The 27,717-nt window shown below is 42.4% G+C and overlaps 1 protein-coding gene and 1 long non-coding RNA gene across 2 annotated transcripts in view; one reads left to right on the top strand and one right to left on the bottom strand.

Annotated features, from left to right (window-relative positions):
• Positions 1 to 22,222, top strand: part of CNN3 (calponin 3) — a 44,591-nt gene extending 22,369 nt beyond the window's left edge. Inside the window, exons 2-7 of the mRNA XM_039485967.1 lie at positions 14,696 to 14,817; positions 15,290 to 15,356; positions 17,156 to 17,293; positions 18,408 to 18,524; positions 20,334 to 20,480; positions 21,121 to 22,222. Of these exons, the coding sequence (XP_039341901.1) occupies positions 14,696 to 14,817; positions 15,290 to 15,356; positions 17,156 to 17,293; positions 18,408 to 18,524; positions 20,334 to 20,480; positions 21,121 to 21,468 (939 nt within the window). The 3' untranslated portion in view covers positions 21,469 to 22,222. The remainder of the gene's footprint in view (positions 1 to 14,695; positions 14,818 to 15,289; positions 15,357 to 17,155; positions 17,294 to 18,407; positions 18,525 to 20,333; positions 20,481 to 21,120) is intronic.
• Positions 1,076 to 26,494, bottom strand: LOC120370774. Its single transcript, XR_005583922.1, has 3 exons — positions 26,360 to 26,494; positions 13,983 to 14,107; positions 1,076 to 2,171 (listed from the first exon to the last, which is right to left on the bottom strand). It is a non-coding gene; the product is annotated as an uncharacterized LOC120370774 (long non-coding RNA).
• Between the last annotated feature and the right edge of the window lie 1,223 nt (positions 26,495 to 27,717).

Genomic DNA, 27,717 nt, shown 5'->3' on the forward strand with positions numbered 1-27,717 from the left:
AAGGTCTCCTACAATTCTTTCCCTCTGGCAACTCTAGTGCTCCTTATCTCTCCTCTCTGTTCTCAGACAGCACTCACTACTCCCACTAACTCTGTCTCTTCTTTATTTTACGAGGTACCTTCTCGTAAGCCCAGTTGGGAGGCAGCTGATGAAACATAGGTGCACTTGACCTTGCCCCCTCTTAAAAGGGCTAGTCTTGCTGTGACAGGGCATTGTGGATTAAAGACATGACAGATCTTCCTTTCTTTTTCTCCCTGCTCTCTATTTTGAAATTCCCTTGTAGGCTAGGGGAGGATTGTGCTGATGTTGCTCTCAGAATCATTCAGTTGCTTAAGAAGTTGAATCTTTATTTTACTTTGCCGCTCGTACATTGTGTTGTTTTAAATGTGCTGTGATACATATGCAGGTGAAATAGACACACAGATGTGGTCTTTTGCTGCTGTTGGTGCAGAGTTAGGGGAGTACAGCTGTTCTCTGACTTTTCATTCCCTTCCCTCCCTGGGTTTCTCACCCTGAGGATATTGTTGCTTCTACACACAATAGATTCTTAACCAAACTGTAGTAGGAAACTCACTAAGACTTTTAAGTTTATAAGCAACTGCTGCTACTTAGTGGATAATATCAAAGGTGGGGCAAAAAATCCCAGGAGACTAAAAGGGGAAATTAGTATTAATTTTAGGATAGAAATGTATACTGGAATTTCTTGAAGCTGGCTGTCTGAAGTTCACTAGATTGGTAGCTGAAAGGAAACTATTAAAACAATCACTGACACCTGATCATTTTAGTATTCTCATTTCTTTTCCCAACCCCCAATAGATAAAAACCAAATCATTGTGGTTTGAGAAAAAGAACCTAAGACACTGGAAACTTTGAGCCATGTAGACAGTGTAATTAAAGACTACACTTAAAGATTTTTTTGTTTTGACTCAAGAGAAGTGTTGCACAGGGAAATATGCAATAGTTTCTTGCCTCTCTCTCCTGTTAAAGCTTTGATCTACATGATTTTCTATGCTAGAAGATTTCCATCGTGATGTTTAAAACAGAAAGTTGTGTTTTAAAGGCAGAAAAGCCCGTCTCATAAGTAGAGGGCAAAGCAGTAGAGATTAAGTGAAGAGCTTGTTGGCATGGCCAACAGGTGTGTTAATTTCTGATAGCATGTCAATTTGCTCTAGTTAATACTATCTTGGTAATATATCAGATACTCTGTGGCATGTGAAAACATTGTCTGGAATGGTCTCTGCTGCAGTGGCAAGTTTTTGTAACAGAAAAAGGGTAGATTAAATATAAGTAAAAATAAGATAATTGGGTTTGATTTCTGAATATATTTTCCATCAGTTTTCAAAACTTTGAATGGAGCATGGTTTGAGGCTGGCTATCTTTCTTATCCCCAGCTCTTAGCTTTGTTACATATAATGTTGCTCATGACTTGTCTGGGAGGAACTTTTGAAGCTTGTATCTTTTCTTAGTCCAGGTTCCTCTGAGAAACTGGTCCAACAAGGGCTCCCACTCTTAGGTTTCCGGCTCCCTCGCCATCACTTCTCTTGGGCAAGTCTCTCTCCCTCCTGACGGGGGTATATCCAGGCTGCACAGATCCCTGCTTACACTGTGAATTCCTCAGCAAAGTCAGACTGTCTAAGCCGGCATGCTTTACTTCTCTCCTCAGAGATTATAAACAGTGTAATTACCCACAGTTAAATTACCACACAGCTCTTTCTAAGCAAGCACACTTATTTTTGAGGTGAAAGCATTACAGAGTAAACCTATTGCAAATAACGAAAGAACCCACATGCATGCTAATAAGCTTACCAGAGATCACCCCAACTCCAACAAGGACTCTGGCAGGTGAACAGTCCTTCAGACCCCGCAAAGGGGGTTTTCTCTGGTCACAAGTTCATAACACCTTTTGTTCAGCACGTGCAGCCCCATGTGTCTGTGAGCCACTGTTTTATCCAGCCTGGGCCTCTGATCTTGTCTTTAATGAGCAGATAAAAGGCCCTTGCTCAAGGTGCAGCTTCAAAAGGTTGAGTCGGGGTGAGAAGTAGACTTCCTCTTCTCCCAAGTATTTCCTAGGAGTCCCACTTAATAGTGTTTGTCTGCTTTAGCACATTGTTTCCAAGAGTCCTTTGAAGCTCATAACACTTCCCAGGGTTTACATTAGCCATATCTTCTCCCTAGAGACATTCAATACAATCCCACAATAATACATAGATGTATATTAAAATGCAAATGTGTAAGATACTTGAAACTTAAATCAATATGGTTTAACTTAATTCAAAATTCAATAAGATTCATCCAGGATATTGCAGTAGATTTCCATTGTCTATTATGGGAAGAATGAGAAAAGAGGCTCCTAGCACAGACTATAGCAAAACAAGTGGTATAAACACCATGTGCCTGTTTCTTGACTTGAAGAGGCCAAGAATGCCTTTTCTGAGCACAGGGTCTTTCATGGCAAATTGCATGTTTGTGGGAAAATATCCAGTAGAAACCAGCAAACTCAACTTCAGTGACATAAATAAGATTGAGAGAATGCATTTCCACTGTCCAAGTGAAGAGCTGCTCTGCTAACAAACTTGTTTAAAACTTAACCTTAATCCTGAAACTATACAGTTGATTTTTTTTTACCTTTATATTTGTTTCGTAATAGTTTGACACTAAATGTGTGAGTAGAATATTGGTATTAAAAAAAAAATCTTAGCTGGATTTGGATGAAATTTGGTATGAGGTTAATATGTTCCCAAACTTCTCCCACCAATCTTCTGCCTCTGCTTCTCTTTTGGCAGAAAAACTGTAACTTATGTGTCATTTTAAATAAGGCTGTGAACCCTGCCAAATTTTTCTATCAGGAATATTCACTCCTGAAACTGAAGTCCTTATTAAATAAATTCTTGTTTTTCACCAAAAGTACATATTGAGGTGTGTGCATAACCTCAGACGTTATCCTTTTACCCAAAGAAAAGTTCTGGTCATGTCTCCAGTTCTAACGTAGCATGCAGTTAGTTGCCTTTTAAGAAAAAAGTGAAACGAGAACTCCTTTCAGGGGTGCTGGAACAATTTGTATAGTGGGCATAGGCTCTGGGGCTGGAGCACCCATGGGGGTAAAAATGGCTAAGCTCCCATCGGCAGCCCCCCGATCAGTGCCTCACCTCCCCAGTGCCTCCTGCCCACCACAATCAGCTGTTCTGTGGCGTGCGGGAGGAATGAGGGGGGACGTGCCTGGCGGTGGGGCTGGGATGAATTGGGGGCAGGGCCTTGGGGGAAGGGGTGGAGTTAGGGTGGGGCCTGGGGCAGATGAAACTGAAAAACCCCTCCAAGACAGCAGTGTGGCAGCACCACCAGCTCCAGCACTGTTTACATTTGAAGTAGAATACTTATTAAATATTTAATATAAGATTTGTGAATACAAATAGTAACTGCTAGATCCATGGATCAGGATGTTTTGAATTCAGTCTGACATATATTCTAGCTGATAAAACATCTGGCTCACAGAACACATTCTTCAGGTGAAAATTACAGTTTATTGATACATATTAAATTCCTTTTTGAAAGAGAAATCAAAGCACACTAGACTTAAAATCAGTTGCAGACACTGCTTGTGCTTTGTAACTTGCTCTCCCTGTAAGAATAGCATGGTCAAGTGGTTAAGAGTACAGAACTGAGAATTGGGAGTTACAAGTTCAAATCCTGACTTGGAGGTTTAATGTATGACTCTTGAGAAAATTATTTTAATCTAATTGTTCCTTAATGCCTACCTGGTAGGGGAGTTTTGAGGCCTAAGCAGTTAATATTAAGTGGTTTTAGACAAAATACTATGTACATGTTAAGTATTATGGCATCACAGCAAGGAGCATCAAAACAATCTCCATTATAATCCTGCTTCCATTCACTTGCAACTCTGAAACTCACCTTTTGGATCTTAAATTTTCATGCTGGTATATCCTAAAGTGAATTTTTCTTGAAAGCTTGAGCAAAACTGCTGTTTGGGTTTTTTAAAAATCTGGTTCTTTAAAAATGGCTAAAATATTTTTTCAGAGGAATAGCAGGTAAAGTGCTAAACTCTTAAACCTTACAATATGGCATACATGTAGTTCTTAATGTGTACTATGTGCATTGTAATTTTTGAAAAGGTTAGTATAAAAGAGAATTGGAAGTCTACATGAGATCAGCACAGTATGAATTGCAGCTACATTTATTGAGATGTCAGCCCTCAGTGTGTTAGGTATCTTTTTGTTAATTTTGCAGTTATCTGCTCTGGTCCCTTGGATAGCCTGAAATTAGCCAGGATAATTTTACAGATGTTTCTAGGACTCCATGTACTTAAAAAAGGAATAGTTATGCCGTTGCTTGCTGCCTTTGTCACTAAAATTTCCTGGTTGCTCAAATGATGGTGATGACAAGATTTTGTATAATTAAAAAACAAACAAAACAAAAACCAAATACCTACCTGAATAGAATAGTACCTGAGTATCAGGCTGGGAGTTGAAGGATTTTGAATTCTCATCATGCCATTTCTATAGATTGATGGCTTAGTCATTTGAAAATGAGATGTGTGTGATATCAAGAACTCTTTGGTGAAAGGTGCTATGTAATAATTAACGTATTCTAGAGTAATTTCATTGGACACCGTACATTGGTATTTCTACAAATAAATCAATTTTAGGCTATCATTGTAGTTTTATTGCACTAAACTTATTAGCATAAATTCAGCTAGTGCCAAGTGGTCTAATGGTCATTAACCAAGTATGAAATTCCGTGTTAAGATTTAGAATGGAAGATATTTGTTGCCAAGCACAATAAAAGGTGTATTTCCTTCGTACCCAGGAAGCCTGCTTCAGGATAGAAGTGGTCAGGTGATGTTTGTATTATGGAACTACTTGCAATTTTTTGCCAGCCAGCAGAGCGTTAAAGTCCTGGTGTTCATTTCCCTTGCTCCTCCTACTCTCCCTCCTTTTTTTTTCCTTTTGGTAATAAACCAAATACAAAAAGAAGATAAAGGGACACCAGCTTCACATAACATTGTGTAAAAATGTTTTACCTAAGAATACTATAGTGAAATTGGAGGGGGTTTTTAGTTTCATTTGTGAACTTGACAGCATTGAACATAGGTAGTGTCACTGCTTCCTTTGTATTGTTAGACAGTTTCTCCTTTTGATTGTGTGGGTCTTCTATACAGCATCAGGGATAGTGGGGAAAAAGCCTTTGAAACTTCTAGCTCTTTTTGCAAGTTGGTGTTTCTTTAAAGCAAAACTGAAATTGCATGAGTATGCACAAAAGTCAGGAAAGCCCAAAGTCAAGTCTGCATATGCAACCTGAACACTACTTCCTTATGTATTATGAAGCATTCTCACCATGACCTTACCTTTTCTCAAATAGCATATAATATGTATTTCTGTACCCTTAGATGCACATTCAGCATGGCTTAAAAAACCACTTGTTACTCCTGGGGGACTTCTGTGCCAAAAAAATTAAAAATTCTGCACACACTACTTTAAAATGCTGCATATTTTATATGTCAAAACAACATTATAATCATTCCAGTTTCAATTATTTTTGGTCATTTATTTCAAAATACCTGTCAGCAAGTATATCTAACAATACAGACAACAAAAAAGATTCAGGAAATATTTTTTGACAAATAGATTCTTTCGTGGGCATATTAATACAGAACTCTGAGTAATTCATTTAAATTACAATACAGAACCATATTTCCCACACCCCTCAGAAGCAGTGCAAAGGCGTGGGGGAGTCGGGTAACGGAGGAGCTGAGGGAGAGGGAAGTAATTGCTGGGAACTTGGAGGGTTGTTAGGTATGGGTGGGAAAAGTATAGAACAGGGTTTTTTGGGGGGAGGGGGGGGCAGGGAGGGATTGTTGGGGACTTCCTCCATGCAGAAACCTGGCTGACTCCTGTCCTCTCCCATTCAGTGAGGCACATCTGCCCCTGTCCCCATGTGTCCCTCCACCACCACCACACCTACTCCCCCCATCCCCATGTGGTCCAGCACCCCTTCCCCTGTGTCTTTGTGCCCCACTTAGCCACCCCCCTGTCCTCCTTCCCTCGTCACCACATGGCCCTGCATCTCCCTCCCCGCCTCTGGCCCTGTGCCTCCACTCCCATTCAACCTCTGCTGCAGTCTGTCCTCCCCCAGTAGTCCTTATGCCCTGTCTAATCCCCTCCCCCCAGCAGCCCTGTGCTGTCTGTCTGTCTCCCCATAGCCAGTCTCCTGACCTGGCCTGACAGGCACTGTGAAGAAGGCAGGCTCTTTCTCTTCCCTAGATAGCTAGAAGCTGCTGCTCTGTTCTATTGCCATACCACTCTCAGGTGGGCAAAAGGTGGAACTCAGCAACTTTCCAGCCAAAGCCTTTTTCTGCGCAAAAATTTAAATATGCACAGCTCAATTATGCACATGGTAGTGCAGAATTCCCCCAGGAGTAACTTGTTGACTAGTAGGGAAGTTTCCATGGAAAGTGAGTTGGAGAAGGGCAAGACAAACTTTTCATCTTTCAAAAAAATAATTAGCATTTCAAGTATGAAACAAAGGACTTGGCTACACTGGCGCTTTACAACACTGCAACTTTCTCACTCAGGGGTGTGAAAAAACACCCCTCTGAGCGCAGCAAGTTACAGCGCTGTAAAGCGCCAGTGTAAACAGTGCCCCAGTGTAAGCTAATCCCCACGGGGAGGTGGAGAACGTGCAGCACTGGGAGAGCTCTCTCCCAGCACTGGCGCCGCGACAACACTCGCACTTCAAAGCGCTGCTGCGGGAGTGCTCCCGCGGCAGCACTTTGGAGTTTCGAGTGTAGCCAAGCCCAAAGATGGACAGTGATTTCATTCTGAATCTGCCGACCGTTGCTGTGTGTCTTTCGTACCCAGTGTTATGAAAATTAAAGTGTTAATATGCAAGAATGAAAAATTACAAAATTCTATGTGTGTATCTAACATTGTAGAAAGTGTTTGCAGTATTTAAGAAATAGCATGTTCAATTATGGACTGTATCATAATGCAGATGCTCAAGGGACCTAAGTACTTAATTGTACAATGTTAAATTAAAATAATTGATTATCAACTTGCTATTAAAGGGTCACTTATCTGAAAAGGTTCCTGCAAACAATAATTTATAGCAGCATTTAAGACAAGTACTGTAAATGAAGCTGTTTAAGTAGTTTTTCTATCTTCACTGGAACATGCTTTCTTTTGCCACAGATGTAATTGTAAAGGTTTAAAAAAAAAAAACCTTCTGATGCAACTACAGCGCTTAAAGAATCAGATCTTGCCATTCAAATTGTCACTTGGCACATAAGGTAGTAATAATGGAAAAAGGAATCTGTTTTAGTACTTCAGTATATTAAAGCTTCCAATTTTCCCTCAGATAGCCATCAAAAGAAAATTTGAACACGTCTGGCAGATTACTTATGGAAAATTTGAAATATTCTCTAGTTTAGTATGTTATGTAACTTTTTTGAGTCTGTCATTAAGACCAAGAAATATTATCCAGTATTATACACTTTTATATCTTTGACCCCTATATCTCCTCACCCTATTTTCCCTTTTGCTTAACGCTTGTCACATGTTTGAAGTTAGATTGTAAACTCTCCAGGATAGGGAGTCAGTTCCTTGCTGTGCCAACGTATTGTTGGATTCTATGTTACAAATTCTTGAAGAAACTGCCACCAGTTCTTTTCTTGGACTCTTGACAATCAAATATTTCACTAGTCCAATGAAGTTTCTGTTATGTGCCATGAGTGAGTCATCTAATCCCAGACCAGTAAAAAATCACGATAACCTTGCATTATTGTGTAATCACTGAAGCTGACAATGAAACAGATTTTAGTGCTGATAAAATAAGACTTTCCACAACGTGTAGGATCCATTATTCATTTGCATCTTTAAGCACAGCAGTTACAGTTGAGAAGGCTGGATCATTTTATCCTCTTAAAATATTTTAAGACCTGTTTAAAAAAATATATATTTTTTTTGTCTCTGCAAGACAAACACAGGCCTTTTGACCTAAAGTGGGGAGGCTGCCACCCCAGGGTGGCAGTAGGGGGTAGGGGGACCCAGGCCCACCCTACTCCACCAGGTCCCAGCCAAGGGCTGTAACAGTGGCAGAGTGTTCTGCCACTGGGTCAGTGAGGATCTGCCTGAAACACGGTCTGGATTGAGGCAACAATCCAACCAGACTATAGTCTAGTGTCCCTGGGCTACTTCCTACCTTCATTTGGTACCTTGGTGTCCTCCCTCTCCCCGGGGTAGATAGCCAGCAACAGTCCTCGCAGCTCCTCAGCGCCTGGTTTGGCTGGCAGCTTTGGCAAGGGATCCTCTTTGGACTCCAGGCCCAGCAGCTGGTGGGAGGCATCTGTCTCCTCCAGAGGCTCCAGCCCCATTTTGCTGCAAGGCCCACCTTTTATACTTCCTGTCCCAGCCTTAACTCTGAACAAAGGGTGGCATGGGGGACCCTGGCCCAGCCTGCCCACCCAGGATGTAACAGTGGCAGAGTGTTCTGCCCATCAATCTCAGAGGAGGATCTGCCTGAAACACCTTGCTACAGTGGGATTGAGGCAATCCACCAGACTATAGTCTAGTGTCCCTGGCCTTTCTGCTTCATTTGGTACCTGCATCCTCTATTGGGATGAATATTTTAGACTCAGGCCCAGCAGCTGGTGGAGGCATGTGTCTCTGGAGGCTAAGTCCCCAGACCAATATTTATTTTTAACATTTGTTTGCACCTTTCCAAAATACCTGTCTACAATCTGACAATACATAATACATTGAAGTTCTACTATAGATCCAACCTTGAGAGTTATGGATACCGCGGGAATGGAGGTTGTCTATAACTCTGAAATGTTTGTAACTCTGAACAAAATGCAGCTCCAGCTCCAGCAGTTCACAATCTGGGCCAGGTTCCAGAGACAGCTAGGCAGCTTCTTTCCCTGGCCTGGGCAAACTTGTCCCCTTCCCAACTGGGGTGGGGGGGTGAAAACAGCATGTACCCCTCCCCACCCACCCCCAAAAGCCAGGCTGATCTTCTGCAGAGCTGTATGATCATGGTGAACAGGAAAGAATGGTGGGGGCTCTGTTACCTGTAAACAGATAAGTTTTGAATCCACTTTCTTTGCATTGGAGTTGAAGGGTATTGTGTTTTGCCTGTGATCACTTACTCTGGCAGTGTTCCCAATAGCTTTGTAAAGAGTACTGCAGGATGTCAGACTAGTTCGCGTCCTCTAGTTCCCATTTCTACTCATTTTCTGCTTCACCTGATTTTCTCAACTAGCTGAATCTGGGTTGCTGGATCAGTTTTTTCCAGGCTTGCCAGTCCAGTACTCACTCCACAGCTACTCCATCCTCCCTTAAACGGTCTACCCACTGTTTTCCTGGCTGTCAGCTTCTCCACCTGCAAACTCGTCTCAAATGCTTTTTACATACCCATACCATCTCAGCCTCCTCTCTTATAGCTTCTCTGGTATTGCAGACCTTGGTCTCTCTCACTCTTGATGACATCGTTCTGTATGTGGTCCGGCAGTGCCACCCCTCTGTGCCATCAAACAGCTCATTTCAATGGCATCTAGTTTTAAGTGCCTCTCTTTGTTCTTCTGTGTCTGATCCAGACAGATGTGGCCTCACTCTGATTTTGTGGAGTTATCCCCTAAGTAATCACTCTGCTCATGTTGCAACAGACTTCCCCTGCATTTAGCAGACACTTGCATTTCTCTGATTTCTCCATTTGTTGTTAACCACCCAGAAGTTACCCAGTGCATCCACCTAGGATCTCAGCCATGGCCGGCTCCAGGCACCAGCTGACCAAGCACGTGCTTGGGGCGGCACCTTGGGGCAGGACGGCGCTCGGGTTTTATTTATTTATTTTTTTTTTGGTTAGTTGAGGCAGCACTGGAGGGTTTTTTTTTTCCCGGCAGCGTGGCGCTCGGGGGGGCAGGGGCTGGCGCGGCACTCAGAGGAGGGGGGAGGGCTTGGGGCAATGTGGTGCTTGGAGGGGGCGGGGGCACGGTGCAGCACTCTGAGGGGGGGGGCTTCGGGCAGCGTGGTGCTTGGGGGCAGGGGTTCGGTGGCGCAGCACTCGTGGGGGGGGTACGGCGGGGCGGTGCTCTTCTTTTTTGCTTGGGGTAGCAAAAAAGTTAGAGCCGGCCCTGATCTCAGATCAATAAATTTTTGAAAAAACTCCACTCCTCATCTGTCTAATTTGTGTACCGGTTGGCTCAAATTTTGCAGTGGTCTCCTAAACTTTTCTGTGCAGTCACCACATCTAATGCATGACTTACTGGAGAATAAACGTGGGTCCATTTGCCAGTTGCAACCATTACCACCAATGGTTTGTGTTGGGCTCTGACCGTTTTGCTTGGGATAATCTTACACTCTTACAATCCTTAACCATCTTATGACTTATCTCTATCTCTATCTAATATCCAGTGAGTACGGTAAACTAACAAAGGAGCCAGACTTGATGCTGCCCAGTTTAAAAAAAAAAAAAAAAAAAGCTCCAGTCAATTTCTTTCCTCTTGGTTTCTCTAAAAAGAGAGAGAAGATGGAACACAAAGATTTTTGCAAGAGCAGCAGTTATTCTGCAGGGTTGCTCATTGTACTGGTATACTTTTCATTTTGTGCTGAAAACAAGATGAGTAAAATCTGACCGTTTTTATACTAAATAGAGATGAGAGAAAAGTGAAGAGGACTTGTGAGGAAATTCTGTGCCAAAAAATTGAAGTTGTGCACACACTATTTTAAAATTCTGCATATTTTATGTCAAAAAAATGTGGAGGCTCCAGCATGGCAGTGGGGAGCACAGGTCACTGGCTGCATGGAGGTAGGAGATCACCCTGTAGCCCCCTCCTCAGGATATGGACTCAGTGATGGGGCTGCACCCAACCCAGTGCAAGGGCTGGGCCTGCCCCAGAAACACCCCAGGGGTTTGCCCCTCCGTGCCAGGTGCACCAAGATAGCAAGCAAGAGGGACAGAAACTCACATGCATGCATGCCCTGATTCAGGTGAGGAGCATGCAGGATCCAAGTGTAAAGGGGCTTACTGTGAGGGGATCCAGGTGTAGAGTGAGAGAGTTCTGTGTGGGGCAATCTGGGTGCAGGCAGCTTGGTGGGGGGGGTCTGGGTGCAGCGAGGGATCTGGGAGTTCTGGAGGGGGTGAAAGTCAATGAGGGATTTGGGCATGGGGGAGGGGTCTAGATCAGGGGTCTCAAACATGCGGCCCGCGGAGCTCTTCCCTGCGGCCCGCGGAGCTCCCCAGGGCCGCCCAGAGGGGGGGGGCAAAGGGGGCAATTTGCCCTGGGCCCCGGGCTCCGCAGGGGCCCCCCAAGAGAAAGCGGAGGCTCCGCCTCCGCCTCTCCTGGAGCCTCGGCGCATCAGCGCCGAGACTGCCGAGCCCCTGAGCCCGGCCCACCAGAGCCGCGTGGGAGGGGCGGGGCTGGGAGCTCTGGGCTGAGCGCTGCGCCGGGCGTGGAGCTCACAGCCCCGCCTCACCACGCGGCTCGGATCGGGCGGGCTCAGGCCTCACCGGAGATGCGCTCGGGTAAGGGGGAGCGGGAGCCGCGGGGCCGGGCCTGGGTGGGAAGCGGACCGCCGCCAGGGCCGGGGGAGGGGGAAGGGAAGCGGACCCGCCGGGCCGGGCGAGAAGCGGACCCGCCGGGCCGGGCCGGGGAAGGGAAGCGGACCCGCCGGGCCGGGGTGGGGAGGGAAGCGGGACCTGCCGGGGCCGGGCCGGGGGAAGGGAAGCGGGACCCGCCGGGGTGGGGAAAAGAGGGACCTGCCGCCGCCGAAGCGCAGCCCGGTCTTCGGCGGCGGGGGGCCCCTTCCGTTCCGGGACCTGCCGCCTAAGTGCCCCAAAGACCCCCCCCTGCCGCAGGTCTTGAGGTCGCATGAGGACTAGTGCATTGGCCGCATCACTGACACGCCCCCTTGCTGCCCCTGGCCCCACCCCCAATCCACCCCTTCCATGAGGCCCCGCCCCTGCCCGGGGTCTTCGGCGGCGGGGGGCCCCTTCCGTTCCGGGACCCGCCGCCAAAGTGCCCCGAAGACCTGCGGTGGGGGGGGGGTCTTTGGGGCACTTAGGCGGCGGGTCCCGAACGAAGGGGCCTCACGCCAAGACCCCGGGCAGGGGCGGGCCTCATGGAAGGGGTGGATTGGGGGTGGGACCAGGGGCAGCAAGGGGGCGTGTCAGTGATGCGGCCCTCGGGCCAATGCACTAGTCCTCATGCGGCCCTCGGGGTCATTTGAGTTTGAGACCCCTGGTCTAGATGCATGGTAGTTGGGCAGACGGGAGCAGCTCCCAGCATACAGTGACCACTGCCCCATAGCTAAGGAGTAGTGGGGGCAGGAAGTGGGGGGGGGCAGGTACAGAGGTTTCTACGGTGGGTCTGACCCAAACCTGGCCCTGGCTGCACCTTGCAGGGGAAGAGGAAGTCCTGTTTTCCTCATCCAAGCTGGGACTAGCAGCTGAGCCTGGTGCAGGTCAGGAGTCACCAGCTGGGGCATCCCTAGCCTCCCCTCCGTGATTTATTTCTCCACCAGCTGCTCTGGGTGCCAGAAACATGTCTGTGCTGCTGAGGAGGGGCATGTGACTACTTTGTGACTTCCCTTGCTTCCCTGTCAGAAGTTATGTTTCTGTGGGGAAGCAAAGAAATTGGTGCAGGACATGAATTCTGCATGCACTGAGGCTCCCAGGCACTATTGCAATAAAATTTAAAAAATACTTTCAGAAATATAAACAAAACTCAGACAAATTCCTGAAGCAAAGCTAAGGTTATAGTCATTTTCCATTCCCCTTAGACAGCAAGACCTAATCAAAATGATTTGATTACTTGGTTTGGTTTTAGCCAGTTCATGTTTGTGGATTACTAAGGCTAGAAACAAATACAGTCATTCATTTCTAGTCCTGGTAGTCTATCAATCTGATCAGTGCCATGCCTTCTCAAAATGGTCACTGGTCTCTCTGACCACAGGTTTTTTGGGGGCTGCAGACTAGGAGTGAATGTGACAAGTCTTAACTATAAACATATGTTACCTGCTAGGCATGTCTTCCTTGTTAAGTAGTGTTTTGGTTGTATTCTTTAGCTGAATTGTCTTTCCATTAAACAGAAATATTATGGGTTTATTTTCTACACTTGACTGTTGGGTTTGTCATGGTAATTTATTTTGTTTGTTCATGGAAGCTGTCACACTTAAGCTGATCTATACTTACAGTTTAGCTGGCATAGCTATGTTGGTTAGAAATATATATATAAAAATCCCCTAAATGATATAACTGTGATGCTGTAGTGTAAAAGTATTTATTGTGGGGGGAAAAAAAGTTCTCTTGACAGTATAGATTGCTTTGCTTTGTTTGGGGAACTGGTATAAACTATACTGACAAAAGAACTCTTTTGCCTGTATAAGCAGTATCCCCAGTAGGAGGGTTAAGCCCTTTCTAGTGTAGCAGAACCTTAGGGTACGTCTACACTACCCACCGGATCGGCGGGTAGTGATGGATTTATTGGGGATCAATTTATTGTGTCTACAATTGATTACCCGATCGCTCTGCCGCTGACTCCAGAGCTCCACCGCGGCACGGGGGAGCGGCAGCGGTTGACTCAACCTAAGATACGCCGACTTCAGCTACGCTACGCTATTCGCGTAGCTGAAGTTGCATATGTTTGGTTGACTTCCCCCCCCCTCCCCCCACCAGTGTAGACCTAGCCTTAGTAGTACTGAAGGAATTGTTGGTGTAGATAGAAGGAATGTTTAACTGATCTTCAGTGTGACCTGCAAAGGAAAACAATTGGATTTTTGCCTTTTTGTGTGTTAGTTTTAACATTGTTTTTAGTAATAGAAATTTGGGTTCTGCCTGTACTGAAGGCCCCTGGTTACTAGAGAACAAATAAAATGACGACCTCACATGACAGAATAAAATCTGAGTATTTGAAAGGGTCAGGAGGATATTTAGTTGGACCATTTAAAACTTTGTTTTTGTTAAGACCTCCTTACCTTCAGAAAGAGGAAGTCTGTGTTATTCTTTGAAGTATGGGTCAGCATACTTGAATTATGAGGTCTTACAATTCATACCTTCTTAGGCATCTAGAGAATCCTCAAGCAAGCCAGGCTTGTTATTCCTGATATTTAAGGTAAAAGACAAGCAAGAGAACTTTTTAGATGTGGTGGGGGAGGAGGCAGCAATTCTACAGTCTTCACAAATAATAGAGAATCAGGAAAGGGCATAAACCCAACTTAATCCTTTCTTGGTTACCTATAAAACACTCTGTATAATGGCCAGAGGTGTCTAATTCATTATCTGAGCAATATCTCCAAGGGTGCTGGAACAACTTTTATAGTGGGGGGGTGCTATGAGCCATTGAACTAAACTGTAAATCCTGTATATAATGGAAACCACTTTAAGTCAAGGAGTGCTACAGCACCCGTCCATGCCCTTAGTTCCAGCTCTTATTAATATCACAGTCATGGTGCAGGATCCAAAAACCCTTGTTCTCATGAGTGTTTATTTATATGTTGCTATTTCACTTGCTGCTATTGTAGAGCTTGACTAACCAATTTCTACTGCATTGGGAAATTATCAGAACACTGGTATGTCTGTGAAATGTTAGAGAATATCCTGAGATACAAATTAGCTTTACCTTTGGACTAAAATATTTCAGGAGAGAGCACAATGACATATCTCTTTAAGTAACTAATTTGTATTACAGATTGCCCTGAAATATGATCCACAGGCAGAAGAAGATCTACGCAACTGGATAGAAGAGGTTACGGGGATGAGCGTTGGTGTAAATTTTCAGTTGGGCTTAAAGGATGGCATAATCCTATGCGAGTAAGAAACAAATTTTCTTTTTATCTTAGGTAGTTTTGCGCTTTCCAGGTTTTAGAGAGCACTAGCTGAGGACTTCCTTTTGAATATATCACAGTTCTCAATAATCAGAATACAGTTGCTACCAAGGAAGAGACTGCTTCCATGTCTGCTCTCTCTTCCCTGGGCTCAAGAAAGACTTAAGAATTGAACCCAGATCACCAGCATTTCAACAAACTGTATCAGAGATATGATACTACAGTATGAAACTGGCACATTTTAATGGATTTGTGTATGAATTGAGACACTTGTCAGATGTCCTTGAGCGTAAGATAGGCCTTCACATAAATCTAAATCATTTAACCATGACCAGACCTGTTTTGCATCAAGTCACTACATCTACAGTAGCATGACAATAAAGACGTCTACATAATGCCTGTACAAATAGTGTGAAAATGAAATTCACTATTTACACATTTCATTAATTTTTCTCCAGACTTATAAACAAACTGCAGCCAGGATCAGTGAAGAAAATCAATCAATCAGAACTAAATTGGCATCAGGTAAAAAAAAAAAAATCCTACTTCTTTTGTTTCCAGAACTGATGTGAATGTGATATTACTGCCTCTTTACTTAAAACTTTCCAATGGTTGATTAACTATGTGTATGAAGTCTTAAGCAAATGGGTAGACTGGATTGTCCTCTAAATGCTACTTCAGTACAAATGTAATAGCAGCTTTAATTACTAGCAGAAATTTCAGGTAGTAGACAAATGGGACATATTGCAAGATACTTCCTTAGGAGGAAAGGCTTTTAAAATGTCTGTCTTAGTTAAACTTTAACAGGAACTTTCCACCAGCCAAAGCTGCTAGATGCCACAGTCTATGCCATATGAAGTTAACAGCCCTGTGTGCCATACTGTTCAAGCTTACTGCATGAAATGTCGTTCTGCAAAATAGGAATAAATACTACTGAAATCCTTTCATTATGCTTTGTTTTTTTAGCAGTGTTGGATGAAATGTTGGTATATAACTCAGAAAAAGATTAAAATGGCAAAATGCACAAGCAGTAATTGTATCTCTGATATCCAGATTAAAATTTAAATTAGGCTACAAATTTGTTTTTTGTACATAAGGATTAGTCTGTCTAGTACACAAGACATGTTAGGCTTAGTAGTCCCTTGTAAATGGTCTAGGACTAGTCTAAACTAAACAGCCTTAAGAACAGTTCTTCTGTCGTGCCTCTGAAAGAAAAGGCCAATTTAGTCCTTACTTATGCTCTATGCAACCCCCCCTCATCCTGACTGGGACCTATAGGCACTACCCAAAAACTACTAATAAATAATACTTGAAGTTGGGTTGAACATGTCGCAGTGAGTCAACAGTAAGGTGCACAGTAAAAACAGGTATTTCACATTTGACAGGTTATTAATGGACCAGTTTAAGTTAGGCTGGACACTAAATGCCTTCTGAAACAAATCCCTTATTCTGTAATTTCTACACATTGTAGTTCTTCCTTCAAAAAAGTATTTTTTATAACATAACTCAATGAAACTAGACTAGCACAGAAATTTGACCTTTTTTTGAAGGGGGCAGGGGCATATTTAAACCGGAGGCTCTCAACCTTTCCAGACTACTATACCCCTTTCATGAGTCTGAATTGTCTTGCGTACCCCAAAGCTTCACCTTGCGTATAAAATCAGACCTAGAAATACAAGTGTCACAGCACACCTGTTGCTGAAAAAAATTGCTTACTTTCTCACTTACCATATAATTATAAAATAAATCAACTGGAATATAAATATTCTACTTACAATTCAGTGTATAGTGTATATAGAACAGTATTAACAAATCATAGTATGAAATTTTAGTTTGTACTGACTTTGCTAGTACTTTGTACGTAGCCTGTTGTAAAACGAGGCAAATATCTAGATGAGTTGATGTACCTGCTGGAAGACCTCCGCGTACTCCCAGAGGTATGCATATCCCTGGTTGAGAACCACTGACTTAAACTAGAACATCTCTGGAGAAAGCAGACAGATGCTGTGTAGTGCCTTGTTAAAGACATCTGCTAGGGATGTCAGCCACTAGCCACTGTTGGAGACAGTGGCCAGACTAGATAGACCATCAGTCTGATCGGGTATAGCAGTTCTATGTGCAAAACAAAAAGTCCAAATGCAGAACGAATGAGTGTTCTGATAAGCTTTTCCACTCATTTACTTTGCTTTATGTTGTGTCCCATCTGTATTACATCTTGGCTAAACTCTTCAAGGCAGGGAGCTTGTCAAAGTTCCTACTGTAATTTTGAAGCTATACATATTTTCTACAAGGAAACATTTGCCTTGACATGTTTTATTTTTCAGTTGGAGAACATTGGGAATTTTATCAAAGCCATCCAAGTCTATGGTATGAAGCCACATGATATTTTTGAAGCAAATGATCTTTATGAGAATGGGAACATGACCCAAGTTCAGACTTCACTCGTGGCACTAGCAGGTCTGGTAAGTATTTATCTACGCAGAATATACTGTACCACACTGAACTGGTAGAAATCCATGCATTGGCCAGAATCATCTCTTCCACTCATAAGTGTGGAAAACTTGGCAGGCAGGTGCTTCTGGTATGCTCCTCTCTTCCCCCAGGGGTCCTGCAGAAGCCACACTTTGGGTGCCTTGGTGTCTCCCTTGTCAAGGTAGGGGGTACAAGGATTGTGGGTAAGAGCAGTTGGGGTTATGAAAGTGCTGTCTTTAACAGCATAGTCCCCTGCTTACATGTGACAACACGGGAATGAGTTTGACACAGTAACTCATGATAAATCTTCTCCACAACAGCTGTTGAGCAGCCACAGAGTGACTTTGCTAATGGTAGCCTGAAATATACTAAAGCTATGCTTGCAGGGAGCAGAAGCCAAGAGGGTTAGCTGTAAGTAGGATTACGTTTTCTCTGTCGACGTCCTAGGTATGTGAAGTAGGAAGGCCTTGTACTCAGAACACACACAGCAACCAAACCCCATTCACTAGAGGAGATGAAGTCTGAGAATGTGGAGGTTAACCTCAGAATCCTTAATATCTTTAGACCCCCCAACCCATGGATTTTTCAGGGTGAAGACGACCAATGAATCACATGTATTACTCCTTTTAAATTTCAGAAGGCTATATGAATAATTACTAGTGTGGTTGGCTACATAACCATAGAAAAAATCCTGCCAAATAACACTTACCTAATTGTACAGGATGACTGTAGTTTAATATTAGAAAATCTTTCTAGCAGTAAAAGATGTACATACTAAATGTAAGACATTAGTCAAGTAATACTTTCTCTTTTCAAGCAAATATAAAACTTGCTGACCAATATTTTTAAGAAGTGACTAATGATTTTGGGTGGTGTTTTTTTAGTTCCCATAGTGACACCTTAAAGGGACTGATTTTCAGAGTACAGATATGCAGCACTTTCTGAAAATCAGGCCCCCATCAGGCATCTTAAGTTTGGGACCCAAAAGTTGAGGCACTCTTATTAGTCACTTTTGAAAAGCTTAGCCTGCTGTCCGTGGATGGGGACAAGAAGTATGATTTGAAAAGTGTGTGGTCACTTTTTAAATGACTTGTTTTTACTTAGGCAAAAACCAAAGGATTCCATACCACAATTGATCTTGGTGTCAAATATGCAGAAAAGCAAGCAAGGAGTTTTGATGCAGGAAAACTAAAAGCTGGCCAAAGTGTAATTGGCCTGCAGGTAAGCATGAGATTAAAGCTTTGTGTATGGTAAACCAAATTGAGAAACCATCCTCAAATGTAACCGATAATTTTCTGTTTGGAAAAGCAATTGATTGAAGTGCAATTCACTTAAGGGCTTGTCTATATGAACATTTAGTGCATGGCAAATGTAAATCTACCAAACACTAGCCTGCTATGTACAAACTGTCCATGTGGACATTGCCACTGCAAACTACAAAATTCTCTAGTGCACTTTGTAGTACCCAGCAACAGGCTCCTCTGAGGTAGATTTATACTGCAGCTTGCTGCATGCTGTTTATGTAGACAAACCCTAAAATGGGCTGCTGGTTTCTCACCTAGAACAAGTTCTCTTTCTGCTGTTAGTGTGCAGTTTGTTTTCTGTCCTTGTAAACAATTGATAGGATTTCTAAAATTGAGTGACAGTCAGTGAAAGGAGTTTCTTCCTCTACTGTAATTTCTAAATTAGGCTTGGCAGAATTATGTATTTATCGATACATCTTGATTTCACTGTACACACACAAGTAGATGAAAGATATTTCCATTCCTACTCATGAAAATGTACTAGTGAGCAAAGAAAGAAAAATGCTGCTTGAGATTGAGTCCCAACTTCCTGTTTATAAAACATGTTGTATTGCCAGCATTAGAAGAGCTGGAACGGGGTGCTGTTTAGGTAGCTTTAAACTTTTTGAATCTCAGCATCTGCTATCATTAAATAATTATTCACTGACCCCTTTCATCTCCCCATATGTTGCAACTGTGAACATTTAAATTAGTAAAAATTGGGGAAAAAATACGCAACCTATAATTTTAAACTGAATATTTAAAACTGATATCAATGCTTAAAAATAAACATTGATCTGTCAAAACTATAAAAAATAGAATTCTGCTAGGCCTAAATATAATAGAGGTAGGGATGGAGAAGTGGGCTTAATGTTTCTTGTAAAACAACATTTCTCTATCCCAAGAAATAGTGGTTTAGAAGCAAGTTGGAAGCTTGCTGGATGCAGTGCTACTTTGAATTTTGAGGGGTCTGTTCTCTCTGTTTTTTGTGCTAATCAATCAGAATAAGACAATAGCATCAAATGTTAATGTGTTGTACCACACAACTGCAAGTATAATAGAACCTCAGTTACGAACACCTCGGGATTGGAGGTTGTTCGTAACTCTGAAAAAAACATTATGGTTGTTCTGTCAAAAGTTTACAACTCACTTAATACTGCTTTGAAACTTTACTATGCAGAAGAAAAATGTTGCTTTTAACTATCTTAATTTAAATGAAACAAGCAGTTTCCTTGCCTTGTCCAGTTTTTTTAAACTTTCCATTTTTAATAGTTTACATTTAACTCAGTACTGTATTTGCTTTTTTCTCTGACACTGCCTGATTGCATACTTCCGGTTCCAAATGAAGTGTGTAGCTGGATGGTCAGTTCATAACTCCGGTGTTCATAACTCTGAGGTTCTACTGTAATGTGATATGAATTAGCCTTTCCATCGTAGACCATATGGCTAAAATATGCATTGGTGCACAAAATGAAATTCGGTTTCTCTCTCTAATCAACACACTGTTGGACACGCATACCCCCTTGCATAGCCATTCAAGTAGGGCATTGGTTTAGTCATTCTTTGCTCAAGAGAAACTCAGTATCTGTTTAGAAGTGAACATTAAGGTCAGTGGCTAAGCTGTAACTGCTTTCTCTATATTAAGGTCCAACCAATGCAATTGTTGTTGGTATCTCTGTCCTGCACTAGGTCTCCTTGAGTTGCTATGTCACTCCCCTCTCACCCTTTTTTGTCTTTTTTTATAAAGATGGGAACCAACAAGTGTGCCAGCCAGGCAGGTATGACTGCTTATGGGACCAGAAGGCATCTCTATGATCCAAAAATGCAAACTGATAAGCCATTTGACCAGACAACAATTAGCCTACAGATGGGTACTAACAAAGGGGCCAGTCAGGTAAGCAAGGTTACATGTGATACAGTATTTCAAAATTAGCTATTGTCATGACACTGCAACACTCCAGTGAGCAAGCAGATAGGTAACAGGCTGAAGGGGTGGATCTGCATCTTGCTAAGGGAGTCTTCAGTTGAGACCTTGGGAGCGCACAGTACCAGTAGTACTTCCTTGCAATGATTCAAGAGCCGAGTCTCTTGTGGGCACATGATCTGCTTCCTCTTGAGAAGAACTAGAAGGAACAAAAAACAGTGCCTACAGCAAGCCCCTTTCTCTGGCTGTATTGTCAGAAAAGTAAGGGGAAGTATCATTTGACACACCAAAATGGAAGAGAGCTCCCTGGGCAATATCCTGGTTGAATGTCCACCATCCCCTTTGCAACATTCAGAAGGGGGGCATGCTGGGCTTCTCACTAGGGCCTTCCCCCAGGGGTTGTAGAGCTATAGCATAACACCTATTAAACACACCAGTGAAAAAGTTAACTGTTGGTCCTGTAATATTGTATTTTGTCACTTTTACTGTTCAGCTTGTACAAGTGGATGCTGTACATACAGAACTCAGTGAAATTCATTGTCAAGATTCTTAACTGAATTTTAGGGTAACCTTAACATAAATTTACTTTATTATTATCCTGTTTCACTAGGCTGGGATGCTGGCACCAGGCACCAGAAGAGATATTTATGACCAGAAGCTCACATTACAACCAGTGGACAACTCTACTATTTCACTACAAATGGGTACCAACAAAGTGGCTTCCCAGAAGGGAATGAGCGTGTATGGGCTTGGACGACAAGTGTATGACCCCAAATATTGTGCTGCTCCAACAGAACCTGTAATTCATAATGGAAGCCAAGGAACAGGAACTAATGGGTCAGAAATCAGCGATAGTGATTATCAGGCAGAATATCCAGATGACTATCATGGCGAGTACCAAGATGACTATCAAAGAGATTACCATGGTCAGTACAGTGACCAGGGCATTGATTACTAGATCTGTATCAAAAGCTCAGTATATTAGTCCATTATTTTATTCAGTAAAAACAAAACTAGCCTTGTGGAATTGTTACCCGTCTTCCTACACACTATGCTTAATGTTCCTAAAGAAAGATTGCCTTACATACATTCCTTTTTCCTTTCTCTGCCCTTTCCCTCTTCTAGCTGCCTTTAGTGCTGTAACAGTTGTAGTCTACAGCACAACCAATAACTGCATATGAAGTAAAAAGGAATACTGTGAAAGGGGAGTACTCATGTACAGCCAATTCTAATAAAGAGCTATGCATCTTCGCAATCCTCTACTTAAATAGGTATTTACACACAACATCCGCCCCTCATTTTACTTATTTAGTACTTACCTAATTTCTGCATGGAATACTCAAGACTTCCATGCTTACGTTAAATGCTAATGTTAAGCTGCAGTATATTAGTAAATAATTATTTCTGCAGTGTGGTTTGCTTATGTTTAAAGTCAGACAGTAGACAGGATAAATGTGCATTTGTGATTGTGTATTCATTCCATTATCTAAACTGACCAAACTCCTAGAAATAGTTGTCTTACTAAAAAGGGAGCTTGTACAAAGTCCTTGAGCCCACAGAAGTCCCATGTTTTTGCTGGTGCATTTATTTTTGTTTGTGCCATAATATATCCATGTAGAAATGCTTTTTCTTCCTTGAACTGTATTTATTGCCACGTTTCTTATCATAAACTGATCCCATTGTATTTTTATAAATATTTTTTCTTGAAGGTATATGACTTTGATGTCTCATTCATTTATTACATTACCATGCTTTGAACATTAGTTACCACAGAACTTATTCCCAAATCATATTCTCAGCAGTGTCAAGGTAATCTAGAACCCCCACAGCTCAGGAAATGTGAGAATGGTTCTGAAAAAAATTCTAGTGTACCTGTGTCAGGCCACAGTATGAAATGTTCTTTTCAACATCCAAGCCCTAGAAAGGGAGGGGATCCCCTGCAGATCTCAACTGGGAGCAGCATACAAAAGAGAAGACTCTCTCCACTCCCATGAGCTACCTGGGGCATGGATGAAGCATCTGTAGAGTAGCACTAGGTCCTCCTCCCTAATGTTGAGAGAGTAATATTGTCTAACTTGGATCCCCAACGCATCAAGTGTGCCTGTGTACTGGCCGGCGGATGAGCATCCGCCAAAATGCATCATCCAGAGGCGGCTTGTCGGTGGGTGCTCGTCCTCCGTGGTTCGTTGTCTGGTGCCCGCCAGACAAAAAGGGTTGGGGACCACTGGTCTAACTACACATTCTGCAGGAACCTGCTCTAACCCTCTCTCATTCCCCCAGACACCTGTAAGTAAGAAGCAGACCAACTTGAAACAGAGTTTGTACTGATCCTGGTGAGAATAATCTGTGGAGGGGAGAATAGCAGTTTGACTAAAATGCAATTACAAAATCCAGAATCGTATGATTTGGGAATAGGAGTTCATTTGTTAACACAGTGACAAGTTGCAGATTTACTACAGAGCTTCTGCTTTAGCCTACACCATTGACATGGCCAGTATGTACATTCATAGTATATCTGCTACTCAGAGGTGGTGCTTCAACAAACACTTAACAGAGCATTAAGTGTAGCATTCAAAAACTACAAGCATACAAGTTTTAGGCAGCTGCCAGCCCACAACAAAAAATAAGGGCATTCTTTGTGACTGGACTAGAAGGCTGTCTCCCTCTGTGTGGACTACTAAGAAGCAACACTAAGGGTTTGTCTACACTTGAAACGCTATAGTGGCATGGCTGTAGCATTTCAATGTAGACATACTTATGCTGACAGGAAGGCTTCACTTGGTGGTGGTGTAGGTAATCCACCTCTTTCATCAACCCAGCACTGTCTACAGCAGGGGTTAGGTTGGCCACAACTGTTGCTCAGGGCAGCAGCTTTTTCAATCCCAGAGCAAGGGAGCTGTAGACCAGGCCTATCTTTTCTCTAACCACTTTAACAATAGCCTAACACCAGGGTTCCCAGAGATGCTAACAAAGCTGTTGGCAGTGGAAGGGGGACAGTTAAAAACAACTTTAGATGGGGTCCCGGATGTGAGCGAGTACTTAAGGAGTCATGCTAATAGCAAGGCATCCTGAGCTTGTGAAGGGCCCTTCCTTCAGGAAGATAAATAAAGTGCCCATTTGTTACCGAGTTCCTGCTGTTTGCTTTTGATATGGTTTGATATCAGACATTCAGCTGGCCTGTTGACTGTAGCTTAGCTATTTATGTCTAACAAATCATCCTGAACTAGCTGCCTGAGTCAACAGAATTAAAATAACCATTTCACATATTAAGAGGGGGAAAAGGAACTGTCCATCAAACCTGTGAACTATATTTTACTGCAGTTAGTCCTGTATAGGACGCATAGGAGTTAAATCCCTATGAAGGTAATTAGTCTCAGTGCCCACCTATCATGTTAAACAAAATGCTTAAAAGCAGTATTATGATTACTCATCACTTATGCCATATTGATAGGTTATTTAAAAAAAAAAGCAAGCTCCAGGAAAGTAGTTTAAACTAATCTTGCTCATTAGGACCACAATCCTGGTCCAACTGAAGTCTTCCCATTATGATGCAACAGGGACTAAGTTAATTAGCATGAAATGTGTTTATAGATTGAGGAAAGGATTTGCACAAGTTTTCATTTTTCAGTGGTTTAAGGCCTCATGAATTCAGTGGACAGTCCCACTGTAGGAAATACCCACATAATGCTTAAAAATACACTTCTCTAAATTTCATACTAACTAGTTGGTACATACACTCACAAATGTCATTACCTGTTTTCTTAAAAGCCCATGTTTTGTGTACAATTGTTTTTCAAATTCATGTACTTTGAAATAGACTATAAAATTGATTAATACACTAATCTTGATGTCAGTTACTCAATACTGTACTGTCATGCTCATGACTTCCTCAGGGCAGACCTGTACAGGCCAGACTAGTGCTGTACACCTGAAACATACTCCAGCCTGATTCTTACCTGCAACATCCCTTCTGATTTTAAAGTTCCTCACTAAGAAGTGTGAATGCCTGTCAAACTGCCAAATTTTATAAAGACCTTTAGCCACAGAAAAGGTGCTGTAAGGGCAGTGGCATTGCAGCTTTCACCACAATGTCTTAAATCTGGTCTTAGATGAGAAGGTATGTTTTTCAAACTAGACCTTCCTTCCCTCTACCCTTCTAGAAAGACTTAGAGTCAAGGCCCTTACTTATCCAGACTCATAGAAATTCCATTTAGCAGCCTGGGCTTTGCACTGAGGAAAAAGCTACTCTTCAGCAGTAACTGATACCCTCCTAACTTTGTGATTTAATTCTTAATCTGAGTCCATTATGCTCTGTAGATAAAATTAAGGAGATGTTTATTAGTTACTATAACTTGTTTATCACAATTCTTAAGATAGTAATTTTAGAAGGGAAGGAAACCCCACTCTAGCAATGCACAACAGGTTTGGTCCTACCTCTTAAGGTTGCAAATCAGAGGAGTGAAGAGCTAAGACATATGTCAGGATCAGATTTTACTTTTAAGAGCCTGCAAAAAGTGAAACTGACCAACCTAGTTTTACAGCAACATGTAAACAGCATAAAAGGTGAAAAGTAAGTAAAGGCAACTGAATATAGGTCAAAAGACTAAATACATTAAGTTGGCCGTTGCACCTGATACCATGTGATATTCAAGTACTCTAAAGCACTTTTTAAAATGATCAATTAGGCATTCTTTGAAAGAGATGTAGTTAAACATATTTGGGAAGTGTCTATTTCACACAAGCTCATGTTCCTATTTAAATGCTTAATTTCCCACTTCTAGCAGATGTAGCAATGTATTAGTAAATATGGAAAGATGACACATACTGCATTAAAATAAACCAAAAACTCAAATAATAGGAAACCATTAAAAGATGTATGTGGGAGAACATGGAGATGAAACCATGATGAAAGACTACTGTTAAGCTATATTGCATTTTAATTCCCACACCAAGTTAACTGTCCTCCAACACACTGGAATGAGAGAAGGTAGCTGGTCAGTAATCCACAAATTTTCTTAACATACTCAAGTTCTTCAGGGCAAGGAAAAATCTTTCCTCTGTAATAACACTGTACAAGTTTAAGGGACTATACACATTATTGTAAGACAAGAAATGAAAATCCAGGACTTTCTTTTGAGAAGAAAAGATATGCTGTTCAGAAACCTGATAGGTAGGATACTGAATGGCCATGGATACTTAAGTCTTAAGATTTTCTGTAATTTTGGTAGGGGCTAGAGCACTTTTAAAATACACCTCTACCTCAATACAACGCGACCTGATATAACACAGTAAAGCAGCGCTCCGAGGGGGGGGGAAATGCACACTCCGGTGGATCAAAGCAAGTTCGATATAACGCAGTTTCACCTATAACACGGTAAGATTTTTTTGTTCCCGAGGACAGTGTTCTATTGAGGTAGAGGTGTAGGAATGTGCACAAGGATTCTGAAGATGACCTGAAGACCATCTCTGCATTTCTCAAAGCTTGTACCTTCTACAAACAGAAGTTGGTCTAGTAAATTACCACCTCACCTACCTTGTCTCTCATACATCCTGGGACCAATATGGCTTCAACACCACTGCAAACAACTATGGAAGATACTGTACTTAAATATCATGTCTCCTTTGGCTTTAGGGTTCCTGCACTGCTTTAAATTTACCATTCTAAACTATACTCCAGGTTCTGACATGACCTCCCATTTAAACGATACTATACGTTTATTTCTATTTTTAAATTTCTTGTAAAATAAAGTTTTATAAATGATTTCCTACTTCCCGTTTGGTGTTTAGAAGTCTTCAGTAACAGAGAAACTGATTATACATAAAGTGCTATCAAATGCACAAAAACTTACATGCCAAAAAAAAAATCCAGCTTTTTAAAGTTACACTAGGGGTTGATGGATGCAATCATGGCTACTAAATTTTCAGTAATGGACTATTTTCAAGATGACTATGTGCCTTTAAAATAAGTCTGTGCTGTTTGTTTAATTAGGAAGGACTCATGAGTGGATGAAGTACATTACATGCTGTCCTCTGTTTGGCTTGAAGGCTGCTGATCTAACAATGAGGATATTGGGTCACAGGACTGACCTACATAAGTTGTCCTGACAGTGTCTAAAGGTAGGGTAGATACTCAAACAGACAAAGATGGAATACAAATGAATCATTAATGATAGCTTAGGCTAACAGCCTTCCTTGCCAATTGGGTAGAGCAGCTATTAGTATGTTCAGGCTCTCACATAGTAGGAATTCACTTCTGGGAGCCAGAAGCAAAGTAAATGAACTCATTTTAGTCCCCCTCACAAAATACCACCACAGTTTGATCTACTTCTGCTGAACATAGGTGTAGCCATGACTGGAGAAGCTTTCACAGTGTCTGGCTGAGCTATGTGCCACTTGGGTCATTCTTTTACAGTAGAACCTCAGAAATATGATCAGAGTTACGAACTGACCAGTCAACCACACACCATTTGGAACCAGAAGTGTGCAATCGGGCAGCAGCAGCAGAGAGAGAGAGAGACACACACACAAAAACAAATACCATACAGTACTGTGTTAAATGTAAACTACTAAAAAAATAAGGCGAAAGCAGCATTTTCCTTCTGCATAGTAAAGTTTCAAAGATGTATTAAATCAATGTTCAGCTGTAAATTTTTGAAAAAACAACCAGAACGTTTTGTTCAGAGTTACAAGCAAGCTCCATTCCTGAGGTGTTCGTAATTGTGAGGTTCTATTATACTAAATTTTCTCAACTCTGGACCCAATTGCCCTGTCCCATGGGAAGAACCTCAGTGCGGGGCTAAAGGGGAAGAACTCTCCATAATGTTTCCTTTGTGGAATTTTCTCCCCAGTGCTTGGGTTTTCAGGCTGGGCTTGCTGCTCATGTGGAAAAGGCTGCAGGTCCTGCTCCCAAATGCTCAGTTCTCCTGGGACAAGCAGGAAACTGGGTCTATCCTGACAGAGGACCTGTGTCTTTGGCCATCCCAGTAGCAATAAGGTTTTCACAGCCAGTGGCTGTCCCTGCAATCCCTTATATACAGCCTCTGGAGATGATCCCACCCACTGCCCTCCCCTGCATGGATCACCACACCTAGAGAGTGTTAATGTCTGGCTGAAAACATAGGGGATAAGGAAATGCTGACACAGAAATGTCTAAACCTCCTTTTCACATGGTGGGGGGAGGAGGGAGGGAATCCATAGATCTCAATGG

This window comes from Mauremys reevesii, linkage group 8 (assembly GCF_016161935.1).
Source record: "Mauremys reevesii isolate NIE-2019 linkage group 8, ASM1616193v1, whole genome shotgun sequence".
Lineage (NCBI taxonomy): Eukaryota > Metazoa > Chordata > Testudines > Geoemydidae > Mauremys > Mauremys reevesii.